The sequence below is a fragment of the Rhinoderma darwinii genome, chromosome 3 (assembly GCF_050947455.1).
Source record: "Rhinoderma darwinii isolate aRhiDar2 chromosome 3, aRhiDar2.hap1, whole genome shotgun sequence".
NCBI classification, from domain to species: Eukaryota; Metazoa; Chordata; class Amphibia; order Anura; family Rhinodermatidae; genus Rhinoderma; species Rhinoderma darwinii.
The window spans coordinates 368,482,175-368,501,871 of NC_134689.1; the positions used below are offsets into that span (position 1 = coordinate 368,482,175).

The 19,697-nt window shown below is 42.0% G+C and overlaps 1 protein-coding gene and 1 long non-coding RNA gene across 11 annotated transcripts in view; one reads left to right on the forward strand and one right to left on the reverse strand.

Moving 5' to 3' along the window:
• Window positions 1-3,076: 3,076 nt before the first annotated feature.
• LOC142749986 (uncharacterized) overlaps window positions 3,077-19,697 on the reverse strand; it is a 239,287-nt gene continuing 222,666 nt past the window's right edge. For 8 of the 10 annotated variants that reach the window (XR_012882539.1, XR_012882543.1, XR_012882544.1 and 5 more), the window contains 4 exons: window positions 15,117-15,248; window positions 12,131-12,325; window positions 3,920-4,051; window positions 3,077-3,188 (listed from right to left, as the gene is read on the reverse strand). This is a non-coding gene — a long non-coding RNA (uncharacterized LOC142749986). Of the gene's footprint in view, window positions 3,189-3,919; window positions 4,052-12,130; window positions 12,326-15,116; window positions 15,249-17,857; window positions 18,207-19,697 lie in introns of those variants that run through there. The other 2 variants (XR_012882540.1, XR_012882545.1) reach the window with 2 other exon arrangements.
• The window catches only part of NPC1L1 (NPC1 like intracellular cholesterol transporter 1), a 43,117-nt gene continuing 27,916 nt past the window's right edge, over window positions 4,497-19,697 (forward strand). The window contains exons 1-10 of the mRNA XM_075858660.1: window positions 4,497-4,622; window positions 5,357-6,691; window positions 12,099-12,313; window positions 12,809-12,909; window positions 14,963-15,135; window positions 17,204-17,332; window positions 18,030-18,212; window positions 18,714-18,828; window positions 19,233-19,360; window positions 19,497-19,634. Coding sequence (XP_075714775.1) covers window positions 4,569-4,622; window positions 5,357-6,691; window positions 12,099-12,313; window positions 12,809-12,909; window positions 14,963-15,135; window positions 17,204-17,332; window positions 18,030-18,212; window positions 18,714-18,828; window positions 19,233-19,360; window positions 19,497-19,634 — 2,571 coding nt within the window. The 5' untranslated portion in view covers window positions 4,497-4,568. The remainder of the gene's footprint in view (window positions 4,623-5,356; window positions 6,692-12,098; window positions 12,314-12,808; window positions 12,910-14,962; window positions 15,136-17,203; window positions 17,333-18,029; window positions 18,213-18,713; window positions 18,829-19,232; window positions 19,361-19,496; window positions 19,635-19,697) is intronic.

Consider the following 19,697-nt stretch of genomic DNA (forward strand, 5'->3'; position numbering starts at 1 on the left):
CCAATCAGTGACCAATCAGCATCATACACTTCTCATTGTTCCAGCCCAGCTTCTTTCACTGCGCAATCACACTGTAACAATGGGCTGGAACAATGAGAAGTGTATGACACTGATTGGACAGGCAGTAATACACTGCAATACAAAAGTATTGCAGTGTATTATAATAGCGATTGGAGGATCGCATAGTGATGTCCCCTAGTGGGACTAGTAAAAAAGTTTAAAAAAAAGTTTAATAAAGTTAATACAGCCATGACTAAGGACGCTAGAGTCGTCCGAAACGCGTAGGCTCAACTTCAGGACCAATATTCCCCTATTTTTGCACACCAGGACTCCACATCATTGGATCTTTTAAACTAAGACTATTAAACTTGGAAACAGTTTCCATTTTACTTCAACTACAGCGCTGGATCCAACCTCTCTGTTACCCCTGCCAGTTTCTTAACCCGTTAGTGACCGACCCATAGTCTTTTTACGTCGGTCACTAACGGGCCTTATTCCGATGCCATAGACTTTTTACGTCGCGGCATCGGAATAAGTAAACAGAGGCAGCCGAGGGCTGGGGGCGTCCCTGCTCTGCCGGGTGAGATCGATATTAGTATCGATCTCACCCGTTTAACCCCTCAGATGCGGTGCTTAATAGTGAGCACAGCATCTGAGTGGTTTTGGGGAGAGGGAGGGAGCTCCCTCTCTCTCCCACCGACACCCGGCGATAAGATCGCCGAGTGTCTGTGTCTCCCATGGCAGCCGGGGGCCTAATAAAGGCCCCCAGATCTGCCTGTAATGAATGCCTGCTAGATCATGCCGCAGGCATGACCTAGCAGATGCCTGTCCATTTTAAACGGACAGGCAGTAATACACTGCAATACAAAAGTATTGCAGTGTATTATAATAGCGATTGGAGGATCGCATAGTGAAGTCCCCTAGTGGGACTAGTAAAAAAGTTTAAAAAAAAGTTTAATAAAGTTAATGAAAAAAAAAGTGGAAAAAAAAGGAAAAACCCACCTTTTCCCCTTACAAACTGCTTTACTATTAAAAAAACAAAATAAAGTTAAAAATGTAGACATATTTGGTATCGCCGCGTCCGTAACGACCCCGACTATAAAGCTATTACATTACTTAACCCGCACGGTGAACGCTGTAAAAAATGAAATAAAAAACAACGGAAAATTTGCTGTTTTCTGTGAATCCTGACTTTAAAGAAATGTGATTAAAAAGTGATCAAAAATTCGCATCTACTCCAAAATGGTACAAATAAAAACTACAAGTCTTCCAGCAAAAAAAAAAGCCCTCATACAACCGCATCGGCGAAAAAATAAAAACTTTACGGCTCTTCAAATATGGAGACACAAAAACAAATAATTTTGAAAAAAAAGTGTTTTTACTGTATAAAAGTAGTAAAACATACAAAAACTATACAAACTTGGTATCGTTGCAATCGTAACAACCCGCTGAATAAACTTATTGTGTTATTTATACCACACGGCAAACGGTGTACATTTAGGACGCAAAAAAGAGTGGCGAAATGTACGATTTTTTTCTATCCCCCCCCAAAAAAAGTTAATAAAAGTTAATCAATAAACAATATGTACCTCAAAATGGTGCTATTAAAAAATACAACTTGTCCCGCAAAAAACAAGACCTTATACAGCTATGTCGACGCAAAAATAAAAAAGTTATAGCTCTTGGAATGCGACGATGGAAAAACGTAAAAAATAGCCTGGTCATTAAGGTCTAAAATAGGCTGGTCATTAAGGGGTTAATCTGTAGATGATCAACTTTTTGTGCAGCAGCAACCACAGCCCCCCAGACACTGATCAGAGGGGTGTCCTGTTCTCTATCACCATAAATCTGCCATTTAAGAAGGGCCCACAAGTTCTCAATAAGGTTTAGGTCCGGTGAGGAAGGGGGCCATGTCATTATTCTTTCATCTTTAACCCTTTACTGGCTAGCCATACAGTGGAGTACTTCAATGCATGCGATGGGGCATTGTCCTGCATAAAAATTATGGTTTTCTTGAAAGATGCAGAAATTTTCCTGTACGGGCAAAGCCACATGTGGCGGAATTGCTCTGGAATTCCGCTGCGGACACTCCACAGCGTTAATCCGCAGCGGAGCCGTTTCTCCATTGACTTCCACTTCTATTTAGTAGGGTTCGTTTAGACAAAGCGGAAAATTCCGCTGCGGAGCATAGGCTGCGGTGCGGAATTTGTTGTCCGCAGCATGCAATGGATGTTGCGGAGTTGTGGCGGACTGGTTGCGGACTCATGGCGGAATTTCTCCATTGACTTCAATGGAGATTCTAATTTCCGCAATGAAGTCCGCAGCTGTCATGCACATGTTATGTGTGCTGCGGATGCGTCTTGCTTTTTTGACATGACATTTCTTCATTCTGGCTGGACCTATGTATTTCTAGGTCTACAGCCAGACTGAGGAAGTCAATGGGGCTCCCGTAATTACGGGAGCGTTGCTAGGAGACGTCAGTAAATAGTCACTGTCCAGGGTGCTGAAAGAGTTAAGCGATCGGCAGTAACTGTTTCTGCACCCTGGACAGTGACTACCGATCCCAATATACAGCAACCTGTAAAAAGAATAGAAGTTCATACTTACCGAGAACTCCCTGCTTCTGTCTCCAGTCCGGCTTCCCAGGATGACGTTTCAGTCTAAGTGATGGCTGCAGCGGTCACATGGACTGCCGCGTCATCCAGGGAGGTCGGGCTGGATGCCGAAAGAGGGACGCGTCACCAAGACAACGGCCGGTAAGTATGAAATTCTTTTACTTTCACTAGGGAAAGTGCTGTCCCTTCTCTCTATCCTGCACTGATAGAGAGAAGGGAAGCACTTTTACCGCAGTCCGCAGCAGCTAGTCCGCATCAATTTACTGCACATTTTGGGCAGATCCGCCGCAGAAACTGCAACGCAGATTCTGTGCGGCATTGATGCGGACAGTTGCGGAGGAAATCCGCCACGTGTGGGCATGCCCTACCACTGCTTGATGAAAGTGTCTCCTAAAAACTGGCAGTATGTTTTTAAATGAAAGCATTGTATTGAAGCTGCTTTTACAGAGCAGAGTCACTCGCCAAGTTGCAGTACGGGCTGATGCTTCTGGCTCCTGCAGACTCTTCGATCTTCCACGGCACGACTTGATTAAGTCTCCTTCACCTCCTCCTCAAATGTTGCAAAAATGTCACCTGCGTAGACACCAGATACAAAATTAATTCATACCCCTGACCAGATCCTTAAATTATTTCAGACACCCAACCAGATTCCTAAACTAATTTAGACCCCTAAATTCATTTACAAACCCAATCAGACACCTACATTAATTCAGACCCCCGACCAGAACCCTAAGTAAATTTATATCCCCATTCAGACCCCTACATTAATTCACACCCCAGACCAGAACCCTAAATTAAATCAGAATCCCAACCTGACCACAAAATTCAGACCCAAGGCCCCTAACTGAATTTACACCCCAGACCAGACCCCACCAAATAAAATTCAGACTCCTATGTACTTAGGTCTTGTTCACATGGTGTGTATTTGCCGTGTTTTTGCTGTGTTTTACGCACTGAAAAATGCATAAAAAATGCTTGCTTTCAGCTTTAATGGGAAAACGCATTGTAGTACACACGACGCAGTTTTTTTTACGCTCATGTGTATAAGAAACGCGCCATGTAAAAAAAGAAGCGTCAGGTCAACTCTTGGAGGGTACAACACGCTGAACATGCACCAAAAACGTGCTATACTTCCCATAGTCAATGGGAGTCCTAATTACACGCCCAAAAATGTTCCAAAAACGTGTCAAAAACGCAGCGAAAAATGCATAAAAAACCTATGTACTTTAAAAGGCGCTTTGCAAAAACGCTAGCGTTTTTTATGCGTTTACACGTTGTTGTTTTTTAGTGCCGTGTGAACATACCCTTACTGTTCCCAGGCCCTTTTCCTCCACTTCAGTCTCTAGGCGACTCCTCTTCTTTTCGGACGCCTCTTCTTCCCAGGCACCAGGGCCCTGCTTAACAAGCCCAGCCAAAAAAAAGAAACAGGGGCCTGGCTTTTGACATGAATGAAGAAGAAAACATCATGAAACTAAAAATCAATCAAAACAAGGGAAGCACAATATTTTAAAAGTTGGCCAACTTTTTGTGTACACCGTATGATTGAAATGTAGATTTTACCTCCAATACACTCTGATTGAATGGACTATAAAAGAAAATAAATTCAGAGGAAATAAGGAGCTATTAAATGTACATTTTTGTATTAATATATTAGGATGAAGTGTCCAGCAGTGATAATTGGCCTTTATTTATTTAGTGACACTCTCTCATTGTGTGAGTGCATGTTGTAGACTGAGCCGTGCCCCTCACCCCCTCCTCTCCTAGTTAATAAGAAGCAGAATTTATCACATCTGTCACTCCCAATTGGCTCCTGTGTAGAATCCTTAACTAGTATAAGTCAGATCAATATTACATTGTACGTTTTGCTTGTATAGTTAAACATCACAGCTCCTGGCACAGATATCATCCGGCCTTCCTGACACCCATCCCCTGGGCTATTCTGAAGGGGAAAAGATGCTGCCCGGGATTCTCACAGTATTGATACTGGGGGCCGTGCTCCCTCCTCAGGTTGGTATCCATTTGAAACGGGCAGTATTTTTGGTACATGGGACTTCAGAACGTACATAAATACTATCTGTCGGTGGAAGTTCTAGCGGTATGTGTGCTCTATACAGTGGCCTGAAAGTGACAACCTGGCAGGCTTGGTTTTTGCCAGTCATGTACTTAAGAGTGCCAATAGACTAATTTTGGTTTTTGAGCTATTGTTGGTGCTGAATAGACTCAAATATCAATATCAAAGTCTACAGTCACTCTATAGTTTGATGTTGATATTTATTTGCGTACAGGGTCATATATGAGCTGTATATTACACAATTCTAGCGTCCTATACCATCCATAGTTCCCGAGAAGCCTTGGGTAAAGATGGCGACTTCTCAGTAATAAAGCCTTATAGGTTTAATACAATTTTGGAAGCCAGGCATCATTCACTCGGTTATATGTTTAGGTAGCCCTGATTCCTATTTACATGACTTCATCCTTTATTTGGCTTGCTTTTTTTTTTTTTTTTTTTGTATATTCACCTTTATCTTTAGCAAACAGTATTTTTTTCCTGTGTTTTTGTTCTGTTTTGAACTCTATCGATATACAAAGTTCACTTGTTTTTTTGAGCCTGTCTGCTGTGCTAATATTTAATGTACTATCCTACTAGGTTTTGATACGGTTTTGTTATTGTATTGTTACTATTATTACATTGTAGAATATTGCCATATTTCATGCCCGCTCCCTTCTTTTTCTCTTGTTAGGTTATTGGGGTCACCACCATAAAGCAGGAGGGGTATTGTTCTATGTACGGTGAGTGTGGTTTTAATCCTGAGGTGACCAATGGCTTGCTTAATACAAACGTTCCTTGTGAATCAAACACAATAGCCAGGAAAATAAGTGGGCCATATCTCGAGCTTCTGAAAGACGTTTGCCCAATGCTTTACAATGGAGACAACGATACATCTACCTGCTGTTCCTTCATACAACTACAAAGCCTCCAGAAAAGCTTTGCACTATCGAAGGTCATCTTAAGTCGATGCCCATCATGTGCTGAAAACTTTGCCAATATTCATTGCCAGAACACCTGCAGCCCGAATCAGAGCACTTTTATAAATGTCGTCCGCACAATGCCCTACAACGACAGTGGCGTGATTAGAAAAGCTATACTGGAGTATCAGTGTTTTTATCAGCGCAGCTTTGCTGAGGAATCCTTTGACTCCTGCAAGAATGTTCGCTTGCCCTCCACCGGTGGGTTTGCTATTTCTGCAATGTGTGGAAAATATGGAGCAGAATTTTGCAACACTCAACGCTGGCTCGACTTCCAAGGAGACATCAGTAATGGGTTGGCACCACTTGTTATTGATTTCAGACTTATAGACAATGGCACTGAGGTTGGTGATGCTATTGTGCCACATAATAGCACAGTGTGGAGTTGTAGTGTCGGACCAGGGGGAGATGCAGGCAGTGCCTGCACTTGCCAGGACTGTAAAGAAGCATGCCCAAAAATCCCTCAACCAGTGCCACTTCCAGGACCTTTTAAGATAGGTACTATGGATGGGTACTTGATAATAAGTATTGTCGTTTTTGCTACTTTGTTGTTTTTATTTTTTGTGTTTTTGGGTATAAGATGTGCAGCAAATAAGTGCAAGAAAGACAAGAAAAACAGCAAAGAGTCACCACGTGTCCAACGTTCTGACCTGAGCTGCTCAGAGAACGTGAGTTATATAACTAATCACTCATTGGAGAAAGCATTTCAATGGTGGGGCACTCGTATGGCTACTTATCCTAAAACGGTCATTGGCATCTCTCTAGTTATAGTTGTTGTTCTCTCAGCGGGCATGGCGTTAATTAAGTTGACTACAGATCCTGTTGAATTGTGGTCGGCACCAAACAGTAGAGCGAGACAGGAAAAGGACTACCATGATGCAAATTTTGGGCCATTTTTCAGAACTAACCAGCTAATCGTCACAGCTCACAATCGTCCTCAATACTCTTACAACTCCCTGTTCTTTGGAAAACTGAATTTTAGTGGAATTCTCTCCACGGATATCCTACTGGAACTTCTGGACCTGCAGATCAAGCTGCAAAGCATTGAGGTAAGTGTGCTATTATGGTCAGTGCCTCATGGAGATTAATGTCATAACCTTATCTTGAATGTAGACCAAAATTATTTGATTTTGTTAATGCTTTATGGCCTTGGGGTATTTTTTCCTTGACAGCTTTCCAACTTCATTACAAATAGCTCATTGGGGGAAGCATTTTAAACATGGGATATGTATAGCTAGTAAGACATCTTTGAATGCTGATGTGTAATTTGAATCCTATTACAATACATAGGTTATTACTTACTGGCCTAATAGTCTTTCATTCAGTTTTATCGAATAAGATTCCTTAATTGATTAGATCAGAAGCAGTGAATACATAGTAGTATATGTTGTTTCATCAGGCCTTCTGGCGGTACTAGTATACAGTAGTGTCAGGAAAAAAACACTTGAAGACAATCATCCCCCACTCGCAGTAAAATGACCATCAGTCCCCCACTTACAGTATATTGACCATCAGCCCCCTCACAGTAAAATCACCATCAGCCCCCCTCGCAGTATAATGACCATCAGCCCCCCCTCACAGGAAAAAGACCATCAGTCCCCTACTAATAGTAAAATGACCATCAGCCCCCCACTCACAGTAAAATTACCTTCAGCCCCCACACACAGTTAAATGACCATCAGCCCCCCACTCACAGTAAAATGACCATCAGCCCCCCACTCAGAGTAAAATGACCATCAGCCCCCCACTCACAGTAAAATGACCTTCAGCCTCCACACACAGTAAAATGACCATCAGCTCCCCACTCACAGTAAAATGACCATCAGCCCCCCACTCACAGTAAAATGACCATCAGCCCCCCACTCACAGTAAAATGACCTTCAGCCCCCACACACAGTAAAATGACCATCAGTCTCCTACTAATAGTAAAATGACCATCAGCCCCCCACTCACAGTAAAATGACCTTCAGCCCCCACACACAGTAAAATTACCATCAGCCCCCCACTCACAGTAAAATGACCATGAGCCCCCCACTCACAGTAAAATGACCATCAGCCCCCCACTCACAGTAAAATGACCTTCAGCCTCCACACACAGTAAAATGACCATCAGCCCCCCACTCACAGTATAATGACTGTCAGTCCCCCTCACAGTAAAATGACCATCAGCTCCCCACTCACAGTAAAATGACCATCAGCCTTCCACTCACAGTAAAATGACCATCAGCCCCGACTCACAGTATAATGACCATCAGCCCTCCTGACAGTATAATGACCATCACCCCCTCACAGTAAAATGACCATCTGCCCCCTCACAGTATGACCATTAGCCCCCCCTCACAGTAAAATGACCATCAGTCCCCTACTCACAGTAAAATGACCATCAGCCCCCTCACAGTATAATGACTATCAGCCCCCCTCACAGTAAAATGGCCATCAGTACCCTACACACAGTAAAATGGCCATCAGCCCCCAGTCACAGTAAAATGACCTTTAGCACCCCACTCACAATAAAATGACCATCAGCCCCCCACTCACAGTGAAATAACCATCAGTCCCTACTCACAGTGAAATGACCATCAGCCCCCCACTAACAGTAAAATTACCATCAGTCCCCTCACAGTATAATGACCATCAGCCCCCCACTCACAGTAAAATGACCATCAGCCCCCCCACTCACAGTAAAAAGACCATCAGCCTTCCACTCACAGTAAAATGACCATCAGCCCCGACTCACAGTATAATGACCATCAGCCCTCCTGACAGTATAATGACCATCACCCCCTCACAGTAAAATGACCATCTGCCCCCTCACAGTATGACCATTAGCCCCCCCCTCACAGTATGACCATTAGCCCCCCCTCACAGTAAAATCACAATCTGCCCCCTCACAGTATGACCATTAGCCCCCCTCACAGTAAAATGACCATCAGTCCCCTACTCACAGTAAAATGACCATCAGCCCCCTCACAGTATAATGACTATCAGCCCCAATCACAGTAAAATGGCCATCAGTACCCTACTCACAGTAAAATGGCCATCAGCCCCCAGTCACAGTAAAATGACCTTTAGCACCCCACTCACAATAAAATGACCATCAGTCCCCTACTCACAGTGAAATTACCATCAGTCCCCTACTCACAGTGAAATGACCATCAGTCCCTACTCACAGTGAAATGACCATCAGCCCCCCACTAACAGTAAAATTACCATCAGTCCCCTCACAGTATAATGACCATCAGCCCCCCACTCACAGTAAAATTACCATCAGTTCCCCCACTCACAGTATAATTACCATCAGCCCCCATTCACAGTATAATGACCATAAGTCCCACACAGCAAAGTGACCATCAGCCTCCTCCAGTAAAGTGACCATCAGCCCCCTCCAGTAAACTGATCATCAGCCCCCCCTAGTAAAGTGACCATCAGCCCCACCCCAGTAAACTGACCATCAGTCGCACCAGTAAAGTGACCATCAGTCGCACCAGTAAAGTGACCATCAGCCCCCTCCAGTAAAATGACCATCAGCCCCCCACTCACAGTATAATTACCATCAGCCTCCATTCACAGTATAATGACCATAAGTCCCCCCCAGTAAAGTGACCATCAGCCCCCTCCAGTAAAGTGACCATCAGCCCTCTCCAGTCAAGTGACCATCAGCCCTCTCCAGTCAAGTGACCATCAGCCCTCTCCAGTCAAGTGACCATCAGCCCCCCCTAGTAAAGTGACCATCAGCCCCACCCCAGTAGAGTGACCATCAGTCCCACCAGTAAAGTGACCATTAGCCCGCCAGTAAAGTAACCATCAGTGCCTCCAGTAAAATGACCATCAGCACCCCCAGTAAAGTGACCATCACAGACAGAAGTTAATTCCTTCCCCCGCAGTGAGCAAACTATAACGCCGCTACAATCACATCATAGGGATGTGATTGTAACAGCACAAAAGTGTTCTTACTGCAGGGGAAGAAATAAATCCTTACCCTGCCCAGCAGCTTTAATGGATCCGAGCCCTCTCCTTCTGTCAGGCTCTTCTGGCGGCAAGTGGTTGCCGGTACTTGTAGCAGATGAGCAAATACATATTGAGTCATAATTATTTTTAAACTTTTAACATGTCAAAAAAATGATTGTCCGAATTAGGCCAATCAAACCATACACAGATTTTCAGCTGACCATGGCCGGAAAAATGCAACCTTACCAATCACATTTTTGGCAGACAATAGCCTGCCACATACCATTGCAAACAATCGTTCGCATATAATTTTCCAATGATGGTCAGCCGAATTAGCCAAAATTGGCAATTTTGTCCAACAATTATCTTATGTGTATGTCCAGTTTTAAGTTGGGTATACACATGACTGAAAAGTCGGCCAAACCTGCTGCTATCGATGGGATTGGGCGATGATCTTATGTGTATTCGAGCAGGTTGGATTTTAAGGTGCCCAATCCTTTGTTACTGCTGGAGATAAGCCACTGCCATAGGTGTCTGACAGCAGCTTATTCCCCTCTCCCCATTAAAATAAACATTCAAGCTCGGCCAAGTGTGCATTCTGTTGAACGCTATCTCTTAAATATCTCTTGAATATTCATAGGATAGGTGATAAATGAGTAAATGCTTCAGGTCCGACCGCTGGGACCCCTGGCAATCACTAGAACGAGGGTACTGTGTCCTCCTTTTGAAAGGAGCAGTAAATAGGTTTGCTCACTACAGCTCCATTCATTCCCAATTAAACTAATGGAAATAGCGGAGTACATTGCTCGGCTATCACCTTCAGTCCCACAGAGAATAAATGGAGTTGTAGTGCGCACGCATATTCCACCACTCCATTCCACACAGGATCCTCGTTCTCATGATTGCTGGGGGTCCTGGCGGTAAGACCTGCAACGATCACACATTTATCAGGATAGGTGATAAATTATTTTTGTGGGACAACACTTATAAGGTGTTGGCAGATTTAGTCCTTTTAGTAAATACTGACGATAATTTCAGCAGATTCTACCGAATTTGTGTCAATCTGCCCACATATCTAATAACTTTAGCAATAATAAAACATAGAAAAACATTGTTGATGAAGGTCGTAAACGGCACATTGCTTACAACATATAGTGATTACAGCCAGTCAGACATACACAACTATACAATGTTCAGGTATAAAGGTTGTATGTTACAAATCTGCTTGATTTTACATTGCGGACTGTATACCGAATATTAGTTAAAGGGAACCTGTCATTTTAAAATTGCCGTCTGATCTGCAGGCAGCATGATATAGAGCAGAAGGAGCTGAGTGAATGATATGCATGCCTACGGTAAAATTTGGCAATAGCTGCGACAGTTTTTATATTTTTTTAACTATTTTAAATGTTGGTTAACTTGTTTTTTCCACCATAATTATTGATGGCATACGAATCAATATCTAAACATTAGGGTCCAACTAGTGGGACCCCTATCAATGCCTAAAATGAAGGAGCTACGGCGCTTAGTGAAGCACCGCAGGTCGCACTCTGGTACAAACCTCACAACCATATATTAGATAATCGCTCATTTATTTGAAATATGTTGCCCCCCACAGCTTCCCCGTGTGATATCTGCCGATCTATCCAGCTGATCACATTTGCATGTCCTTTTTTCAGATGCCCCTGCACTCCTATAATAGCGATAGTAGCCACTTGTCTGCAACAATGCTTGCTGTGCCACCCTTCTGCTTAGGTTATAGTGTATATTAGCTATCAGAGGGTATGTGTGACCCACATCAGCTAACAGGACTAATTGAGACTCAAAAGTGTTATATGATTCGCAAATGAGTAATTCACTAGAAAATGGTTGTGAAATGCACACTGCAACGCAAACCTATGAGGATGAAGTTTTTGCCATTTCTGCCGGAGAACTTCCTGGTGGCCCAGCAACAAGATGTAGGGTTTCAGACATTTTTTAAGTCACTCGCCATTTTCGCAGCGTTTTTTACGCCTGTTTTTGGAGCTTTTTTTGCTAGTGTCAATGAAAAATGGCTCCAAAAACGTCCCAAGAAGTGACCTGCACTTCTTTTTCGCGGCTGTTTTTTTGCGCGTAAAAACAGAATGCCGTTTTCCCATTGAAATCAATGGGCACATGTTTGGAGACGTTCTGCTTCCGATTTTTCTGCCATTTTTCGGCCGTTTACGGCCTGAAAAACGGCCGAAAATAGGCCGTGTGAACATACCCTTACTGATCCTATATTGAAACTGCCGGTAGATCGCAATCTACTGTTTAGCCACCACCACATTTTTATTCAGGTTCTGCAAGGCAACTGTCCTAACGCTGGGCCAACCTAACATAATATGAAGTGGAATATTGCATATTTCATATCTGTTGGTTACTTAATAAAAAACTTTTGTGACGTGTCCTGAGAAGTGGAGAAACTTAATACTGAAACACTCTTCTACATCATAACAGTCATGTTTGATCATTTTTTGTCCCCACCAGGTGTGGTCAGAGAAGCATAAGAAGAATATCACCTTGAAGGATGTTTGTTATGCACCCTTGAATCCCAAAAATCCCTCAGCAACAGACTGTGCTGTGAATGGCCTGATGCAATACTTCCAGAACAACAAAACGAGGTTCAACCTAGAGGTGAAGCAGACCGTGTCTGGAGAAACAGGCAGTGTGGGGTGGAGGGATCATTTCCTGTACTGCGTCAAGTAAGTCTCGAGCTGCAATGCCAAACATAGATATCTGAAAAGAATTGTAGTAATCCAATACATAATATAAAAAATATAAATCCAGCATGCTTGTGACCATTCAATTGCTGGATTTATCTGGAATACCAAAAAGTATGTACTACTGGGAAAATTGCTAGTATTGTGGGGAATATCATTTTGTATATGTCCCGACAAGTGTCTAGAACTGGTGCAGGACAAGCTTCTTTGTGCCCAAGGGTTTTCAGGATGCACCCCCCCTCTCCCCAATAAAAACATCTTCGGTCCTTGAATTGGATGGACAATCACTCATTTAATTGTCACCTTAACCTCCTCTTCCCTACCAGTTCCTAGAATTCTTACTTATAATGCATATTTCCTATTTTCCACCACCCCAACCCCTTTCACAAATGTGCAGGCAATTCTGCTAGTTCCGGGTTGGGGTGGCACTCTGCAGAGAAACTCAATTAATCCAAATAATATTTTTTTTTATTGCAGCTCTCCATTGTCATTTAAGGACATTACAGACCTGGAACTGAGCTGCATGGCAGATTATGGTGCGCCGGTCTTCCCTTTCCTTGCCGTCGGAGGTTATAAAGGTAATAAGTTCTCATTGCCTATATTGTAATTGGGACCTCTTTTATATTTAATTGGGGAATGCAAAAAGTTGAACAATTCCCAGTTGCAACCATTCAGGTTATTTATTTTATTTTAAAAATTAAAGCTAGAAATTATTCTTTTTCGAGCAGTTTTTTAACTTGACAATCCATTTCCAAATGCCCTATAAGGACATCTGAACGTCATTGAGGGGAACCCAGCTCAGGACTTCCTTTTGTGAGCCAGAACGGAGAGCTACAAACCCGGCCTCTCTTTTATATTACATGGTCGGTCATTCATTTGATAAACTGACATTAGGGCATAACTAGAAAATTGCTGGGACCCATAGCAACATTTGAATGGGCCCTCACTAGTAAGATCACTATGTGCTGTGGAAATGAATGGAGAGAATTGTATGACGCTGATTGGTCACTGATTGGTCAGCGTCATACACTTCTCTCCACAACGCCCACTTGGTGAAAAAGTAAAACACGCCCAGTTGTCCATTAAGAAAGTCATTAGCATAAATCTAAAATAGGTCATAACTCCGTCAAAAATGATCGTTTTTCTAAATTAAAAACACTGCTGTAATCTACATTACAGCGCCGATCACATCATGTACAATATAGGGCACTTATAATGTGGTGACAGCCTCTTTAATGGTATGTTCACACGGCTTATTTTCGGACGTTTTTTGTTTTTCGAAAAATGGCTGAAAAATCTGAAGCAGAACGCCTCCAAACATTTTCCCATTGATTTCAATGGGAAAAACGGCGTTCTGTTCCCACGGGGCGTTTTTCATTGACTCTATAGAAAAACAGCTCCAAAAACAACTGTAAAAAACACTGCGAAAAATTTGACTTTGCTTAAAAAATGGCTGAAAATCAGGAGCTGTTTTCCCTTTAAACAGCTCTGTATTTTCAGATGTTTTTAGTAAGCGTGTGAACATACCCTCATGGTCTTAGAAGTATTGTTTTTGAAGGTCTCTAAAACTGATATATTTTAGGTCAAACAACCTTAAGGTATGTCCACACGCAAACTCAAAAACGTCTGAAAATAGCCCGTGTGAACATACCCTCAAGGTATGTTCACACGCTAGACTAAAAACGTCTGAAAATACGGAGCTGTTTTCAAGGGAAAACCGCTCCTGATTTTCAGACTTTTTTGAGCCACTCGCAATTTTCGCTGCGTGGTTCACTGCGTTTTTTACGGCCGTTTTTGGAGCTGTTCTCTATAGCCAATGAAAAACTGCTCCAAAAACGTCCCAAGAAGTGACCTGCACTTCTTTTTCCCGGCCGTTTTTTACGCGACCGTTTTTCAAAACGGCCACGTTAAAAAAACGGCCCATCGGAACAGAACGCCGCTTTTCCCATTGCAATCAATGGGCAGATGTTTGGAGGTGTTCTGCTTCCTATTTTTCGGCAGTTTTTCGGGTGTTTACAGGGTATGTTCACACGGGCTATTTACAGACATTTTTGGGCCGTAAACGGCAGAAAAACAGCAAAAAAATCGGAAGCAGAATGCCTACAAACATCTGCCCATTGATTGCAATGGGAAAAACAACGTTCTGTTCTGACAGGCCGTTTTTTTTGCGTGGCCATTTTGAAAAATGGCCGCGTAAAAAAACGGCCGCGAAAAAGATGTGCAGGTCACTTCTTGGTACATTTTTGGAGCCGTTATTCATAGACTGTATTGAAAACAGCTCCAAAAACGGCCGTAAAAAACGCAGCGAAAAACGCTAGTGGCTTAAAAAACTTCTGAAAGTCAGAAGCTGTTTTCCCTTGAAAATAGCTCTGTATTTTCCGACGTTTTTGAGTTTGCGTGTGAACATACCCGAAGGGTATTATTAGTTTTGGAAATCGCGTTCACACTACTGTATGACACCATGTGGCGTAATGTTTACTGCAAAAAGAGATACAGGATCCTAAGATAGTTTACTATTCAGGGGTCTGTAAAAAACAGTTCAGAATTTTTGGGTGTCACTGTACCTCTTCTCTCTTTTCAGTATGGCTAATCCCTATATCTCTAACAATCTTTTATCCTGTGTTCTCATAGACAATGGTTTTTCGGAATCGGAAGCTTTGATTTTGACTATCTCTCTGAACAATGTCGCTCGTTCTGACCCCAAGTTCGACTATGTGATGCTTTGGGAGGAGAAATTCCTGGAAATTTTGAAAGAATATAAGAACAATCCAAAAAGTAACTTTACCTTTGCGTACATGGCAGAAGTAAGTGTCTTCCGATTTGTGTATCCTCCTACCTATTCTGAATGTACATTTCTATTCATTAGCTTGTTTCCTTCTCTGCTCTACTAGGTCTTGCCATATTTGCATATACTTTCCTAAAAAAAAATAATTCTGCGATTAGTAATATTTCAATATTTCATCAATTCAATAATAAGATATACATATACGGTATATACGAGGGCGAGTCAAAAATTATCCACACTCTGCTAGTAGAATTTATTTTAATCAACTTTCAGAAAAGACAAATACATAATTTTTCAACAAAATCTCCCTGGTTTTCAATACACTTTGTCCATCTGTCAACAAGCTTTCAAATTCCCACATGGACATGGCCAATTTTGGCCTTGAGGACAGAACATTTTTTTTATATTTCGCTCTTTGCATCTCGACGCTCATAACTCTTTTATTTTTTTGTACGACGTAGTTGAGACTTTGTTTTTTGTGGGACAAGTTGTACTTTATGTAGGTACTATTTTTGGTACAAATACATTATCGTTTCATTTATATACATTTTTAATTTGGCAAAAATGCAGAAAAAAAGCAGTTCCGCTGCAGTCTTAATATTTTTTTTTTTTACACCATACACTGATCATAAATAATATTATACATTTGTTGTACAGGTTGTTACAGTCGTGGCAATACCAAATATATCTATATTATTTCATGTTTTGTTACTTATATTTTAAAAAGTTTAATTAATTGTGTATTTTTTTTACAATTTTTTTTATTTAACATTATAGATTTTTTTTTACATTTTACTTTTTTTTTTAATCCCATCGAGGGATTTTTCATTTTTATTTTTTAACTGTAATGTACCGGCATAGTACAGGCACAGGCAGTTGTTAGGGCATACCTTAGTATGCCCTATTAACAGGAAATATGGTCAGACAGCCTCAATGGACCCTGGGCTGTCTGGCCATGCAAGTTATGGGCTTTGTTGGGTCACAGGGATTTTCTGTGACGCGATCAAAGGATAGTCCCCCCTTCTCTTATTTACTTTGAATGCCGCGATCAGCTTTGATCACGTCATTCAAGGGGTTAACGGCGGAGAGAAGAGGTTTCTCTTCTCTCCGCCATTAGAGAAGGGCTGCAGCTGTGTATTACAACCGTTGTCCTGCTCCTGATTGTGCGCGGACACGGCTGTCACACAGGATGAGAATGCTCGTCCTAATGCGCAAAGTACCCGCCTCTCAGGACGAGCATTCTCGTCCGGTGTCGGCAACCAGTTAAAAAATGTTTTAGGCTGAGATGCGAGCCACAAATGCACCGCTGTCTTCACCTCTTCACAGACGTGATTCATTTGCCACATAATCCACTGATACTCGTCTATACAATAGAATCAGTTTACGTGTATGCTCAATGTTGACATCAGTCGTGGACGTGCGCCCGGCTCCTTCTTCATGGCTAACACTTGTCCGACCTTTCTTGAACTTCTCTATCCATTCATACACACTTCTTTGCGACAAAACACTTTCTCCATACTGTGCACAATGTCTTCGATAAATATCAGCACCAGGCACAAAAATCAAATCACTGCACGCTGCTCTTCTTTCATGCAAATCACAAGTGGGGCAGCCAGTGTTCCTCGCACCGCAGCCACAAATAAATGGACGTAACACGTTCAAACCTGCACAGCAGGGACTGGGGTGACTGCGACCTCGTATGGAAAGCGCTAATAAGACAGTAGGGCCAACAGAAGTTTTAATATAAGCGGAGTGCGGATAATCTTTTACTCGCCATCATGTATGTATGTGTATATATATATATATATAAATATATATTTTATTATTATTTTTTATTTATTTGTATATATATATATATCGCCAGCATTAACCCTTCCTTATGGATAAGAATACGAACTTGACCAAGTATAGGAATTTTCATCAATGAATGTAATTGTTCTTCATTTTCAGCACTCTCCCACTTTACATTTTCCTATCAGTTTCTTATCGTTTCACCTTCAAAAACTTCTTATTAATGTCACCTCAGTCTTTGTTACATTTTTCTCCTTTTTGTACTATAATTTCTAATGACAATTTCTTGTCAACAGAGATCTCTGGAGGATGAGATCAGTCGCACTACCACAGAAGACATTCCAATCTTTGCCATCAGTTACCTGGTAATCTTTCTATACATTGCCCTCGCCCTCGGAGAGTACAGCAGCTGCCGGAGAGTGCTGGTGAGACGCCTCATGTTTTTTACTATCATGCTGCCCGTATATTCATATACGGCATCAGATAATGTCATCAGATGTCTTAGGGTCCTTGGCAGATCCTCTCCTGAGGTATGATGTCAGGGGAAAAATCTGCAGGTTGGAGCATGTTAATTCAGTGGTATTGACTATTTTATATGTTGGCTGAAAGATTTTTTTTCTGACAATTATTTATCACTATGGCAGTGATTATAGAGACTGCGGACGGCCTACTGCTGGGACTGCCCTAGCTGTCATCAAGGTGGAACAACAGTGTAATTGCCCATTTCCATTGCAGAATTGCATAGTGCCCACTGATATCAATAAATCCAGGGAAAAAAGTGGAAGCCAAATAGCGTTACTTCATCATAAATAAAAGACGTCATCCAGTAGGTCATTCGTAATTCCAGCTTTAATAAGGTTAATAGGGTGACGCGTTTCGACACCGAACTGGTGGTGGGTGATCCTCCAAAGCCCAAGTAGGATATCTACCACCTCTAGTGAGGCAAAGGAGAAGGAGTTGTTTGAATCAGACCTGTCATTAAACAAGCCCCAGCAAGCAAAATCCATGAAGAAGAACTGTCAGCTAATATAAAAATGGAAAAGTCCCGTCAAATAAACTCATGTTCTTATTTGTTTAAGCCTCACCGTTTATGACTATTGTAATTAAATTGTTTTTTTTCAGGTGGACTCTAAAGTGACCCTCGGTCTGGGTGGAATTCTGGTTGTACTGGGATCTGTTCTCTCATCCATGGGTTTCTTCTGTTACATTGGGGTACCATCCTCGCTCATCATTGTGGAAGTTGTGCCTTTCTTGGTTCTAGCAGTGGGAGCTGATAACATCTTTATCTTTATCCTGGAACTTCAGGTACAATAAATTATTTGAGAACCTCATTGTTACTGAATGATATAGTCTTCTTGGCATATATGAGTTTACCACAAAGATGAAGCCAGGAATATAAGTACCATGCTGGCAACCCCTGCAGCCATTATGGGGCCCATGAGAAGAGGTGCTCCAGCTCATGTTGACTTCATTTCTTTCCCTATCGGAGATGTCAACATGCATCGTAATGTTAGCAAACAGGGACCAGATAAACTTCCCAAGGGTCATGCCTCACCTACAAGGGAATAAAGGAGCTGTGGAGGACAATTGCCTGTCCCAGTATAGAAAGGACACCAGGGACCCAACCTCCTATTTATTTGCCTGTGTATAAACATATATTAGCACAACTATATGCAGATACCTTACGTTAATTTAGCATATGGAGTATCACCAGGATAATTATGTATTTTTGAGGTTGGTGACAACTCTCCATATTGAACACAGTATGTTCTTATTACAGTAAAATAAATGTTGCTCTTGTTTCAGAGAGATGAACGTCGAGAAGGAGAACGAAGAGAAGAGCAGATTGGAAGAGTTCTTGGTGGTGTGGCCCCCAGTATGCTGCTTTGCAGCCTTTCGGAGTCGCTTTGCTTTTTTCTGGGTAATACATTTAATGAAGCAATCAGTCCCTTTTTAAGTGCTGATGTGTCTCCTAGGGAGTCGGTATCAATACAGGCATGCTTTTCCTTATTAGAATGGTGCGCGCCATGTCAAACAGATGTGTCCACCTTTACCTTAACTTGAATTTGGTCAAGTAATCCAATTTCTCACAAAACAAATTAAATATTATATCGCGACATGCTAACAAAAGCCTTGACAGGCTGCAATTCACTTTAAAACCTCTGGATGGCCACACATAGCATACACATCATGTGACAATGTTTTGCGAAATCCTGCTTTTTTTAAACGTTGGTCATCTCGCACCACACATCCCAAGATATGTTGAGATAGGAGAAAAGGTAAGGAAGGACACATCTGTAACTTAAACTATCTTATTTGGTACAGGTGCCCTAACACATATGCCTGCTGTTCGGACGTTCGCCCTGAATGCAGCCCTTTCCATCCTGTTAGATTTCATCCTGCAGATCTCTATGTTTGTGGCCCTTGTGTCTTTGGATGCTAAGCGACAAGAGGTAATATGAGAAATCTGTGGCTACAGGGTGAATATTTTATCAAGGGAGGGTGGGGTTATGGTTTTCCTGTAGATCACATTGTACATCATCTCTTACTATCTGATTTATTATTATATCCACTGTATTGTTTCACTAGGGAAATCGATTTGATATCTGTTGCTGTGTCAAGGGCAAGACTGAAAAACCCAAGAAGAAATCTAAGGGGCTGCTAGTCTCCTTCATGAAGAAGGTCTACTGCCCCATTATTCTGAATCCATTCAGCCGAGTACTAGTAGTAAGTAATGCCGTCTCTGTGTAATCCAATGCACACATCTCATAAATGACATTGGGCAACTAC